This window comes from Neopelma chrysocephalum, unplaced genomic scaffold, assembly GCF_003984885.1.
Source record: "Neopelma chrysocephalum unplaced genomic scaffold, ASM398488v2 Primary Assembly neopelma1_91274, whole genome shotgun sequence".
Classification (NCBI taxonomy): Eukaryota; Metazoa; Chordata; class Aves; order Passeriformes; family Pipridae; genus Neopelma; species Neopelma chrysocephalum.
In genome coordinates this window covers 282-2,130 of record NW_020920055.1, presented here as the reverse complement: position 1 = coordinate 2,130, position 1,849 = coordinate 282, and the positions used below count along the sequence as shown (strand labels likewise).

At 70.6% G+C, this 1,849-nt stretch overlaps 1 protein-coding gene across 1 annotated transcript; it reads left to right on the top strand.

The window, feature by feature from the left end:
• Positions 1 to 184: 184 nt before the first annotated feature.
• On the top strand, positions 185 to 1,601 carry LOC113979976 (metastasis-associated protein MTA2-like; the record flags this gene model as incomplete). The annotated part of the gene is made up of 4 exons (XM_027707251.1): positions 185 to 264; positions 357 to 454; positions 740 to 879; positions 1,260 to 1,601. Coding segments are annotated over 4 exons (645 nt in total), but the record flags the coding sequence as incomplete, so codon positions are not given.
• Between the last annotated feature and the right edge of the window lie 248 nt (positions 1,602 to 1,849).

The window sequence follows — 1,849 nt, the reverse complement described above, 5'->3', positions numbered from 1 at the left end:
GGGGGGGTCGATGTGAGGGTTTGGGGGCTTGCAGGGGGTTTGAGGGAGCAGATGTGGGGTTTGGGGGGCTGCTGTGGGCTTGGGGGGCTGCTGTGGGTTTGGGGGGACTTTTGGGGGGCCTTTGGGTGTTTGGGGGGGGGCCGTGTGACCCCCCCCCGCCCCGTGTGACCCCCCCCCCCCCCCCCCACCCCCCCCCCGCTCGCAGAAGAGGCTGAAGGCAGCGGAGGCCGACAGCAAACTGAAGCAAGTCTACATCCCCACCTAGTGAGTGCTGGGGGGGCTCGGGGACCCCCTCCCGGGCTTAGGGGGGACACGCAGGACCCCCCCTGACCCCCTCCTCACCCCCTTTTGTGCAGCACCAAACCCAACCCCAACCAGATCATCTCGGTGGGCTCCAAACCCGGCGTCAACGGGGCCGGATTCCAGAAGGGGCTGAGCTGCGAGAGCTGCCACAGTCAGTGGGGGCTGGGGGGGGGTCTGGGGGGGCTTTGGGGGGTCCCTGGGGTTGGGGGGGGGGGCGCGGGGGGGTGGGGGGATTGGGGGGGGGGGGCGGGGGGAGGCCCGGGGGTTTGGGGGGCAACGGGCGTGTGTGGGGATTCCTGGGATTCGGGAGGGGTCGTGGGGTTTTGGGATGGGTCCTTTGGGGGTCCCTGGGTTTGGGGGGGGGTCCCTGGGTTTGAGGGGGGGGGGCCCTGGGTTTGGGGGGGGGGGCCCGGCCCCGAGGTGTCCCCCCCCCCACCCCCCCAGTCCCCCCAGTGGTACGCCTGGGGCCCCCCCAACATGCAGTGCCGCCTCTGCGCTTCCTGCTGGATCTACTGGAAGAAATACGGGGGGCTCAAGACCCCCACCCAGCTGGAGGGGGTGACCCGCAGCGCCTCGGTGAGACCCCCAAACCCCCGGGACCCCCAGGAGAGCCCCCTGACCCCCCCTCCTCTCTCAGGAGCCCCATTCCCAGGGTCCCCTGTCCCGGCCCAAAGCCCAGAGCCTGTTCCTGTGCACAGCCCCAGGCTGGGCTGGGCTGGGCTGGGCTGGGCTGGGGGGCTCTGGAGGCTGTTCTGGGGGGGTTACAGCCCCCCTGACCCCCGGGACCCCCAGGAGAGCCCTCTGACCCCCCCTCCTCTCTCAGGAGCCCCGTTCCCAGGGTCCCCTGTCCCAGAGCCCGTTCCCGTGCACAGCCCTGGGCTGAGCTGGGCTGGGGGGCTCTGGAGGCCGTTCTGGGGGGGGTCACAGCCCCCCTGACCCCCCGATTTGCCCCCCAGGAGCCCCACTCTCGGGGTCACCTGTCCCGGCCCGAGGCTCAGAGCCTGTCCCCGTACACGACGAGCCGGGCCAAGCTGCTGGCCAAGAACAGGCAGACGTTCCTGCTGCAGACCACGCGCCTCACCCGCCTCTCCCGGCGCCTCTGCAGAGACGTCCTGCAGCCCCGGCGCGCGGCACGGCGCCCATACGCCCCCATCAACGCCAACGCCATCAAGGCTGAGTGTGAGGGGGGCACTGGGGGGCTCTGGGGGGCCACAGGGGGGTCACAGGGGGTTTGGGACCCCCTACGCCCCCATCAACGCCAACGCCATCAAGGCCGAGTGTGAGGGGGGCTCTGGGGGGTTATTTGGGGGCTCTGGGGGTACAAGAACCCTCTACGCCCCCATCAACACCAACGCCATCAAGGCCGAGTGTGAGGGGGGCTTTGGGGGCTACAGGGGTTATTTGGGGGGTTTGGGAGGTCACAGGGGGTTTGGGATCCCCTACGCCCCCATCAACGCCAACGCCATCAAGGCCAAGTGTGAGGGGGGCAGTGGGGGGCTCTGGGGGGTTATTGGGGGGCTCTGGGGGGTCACAGGGGGTCACAGGC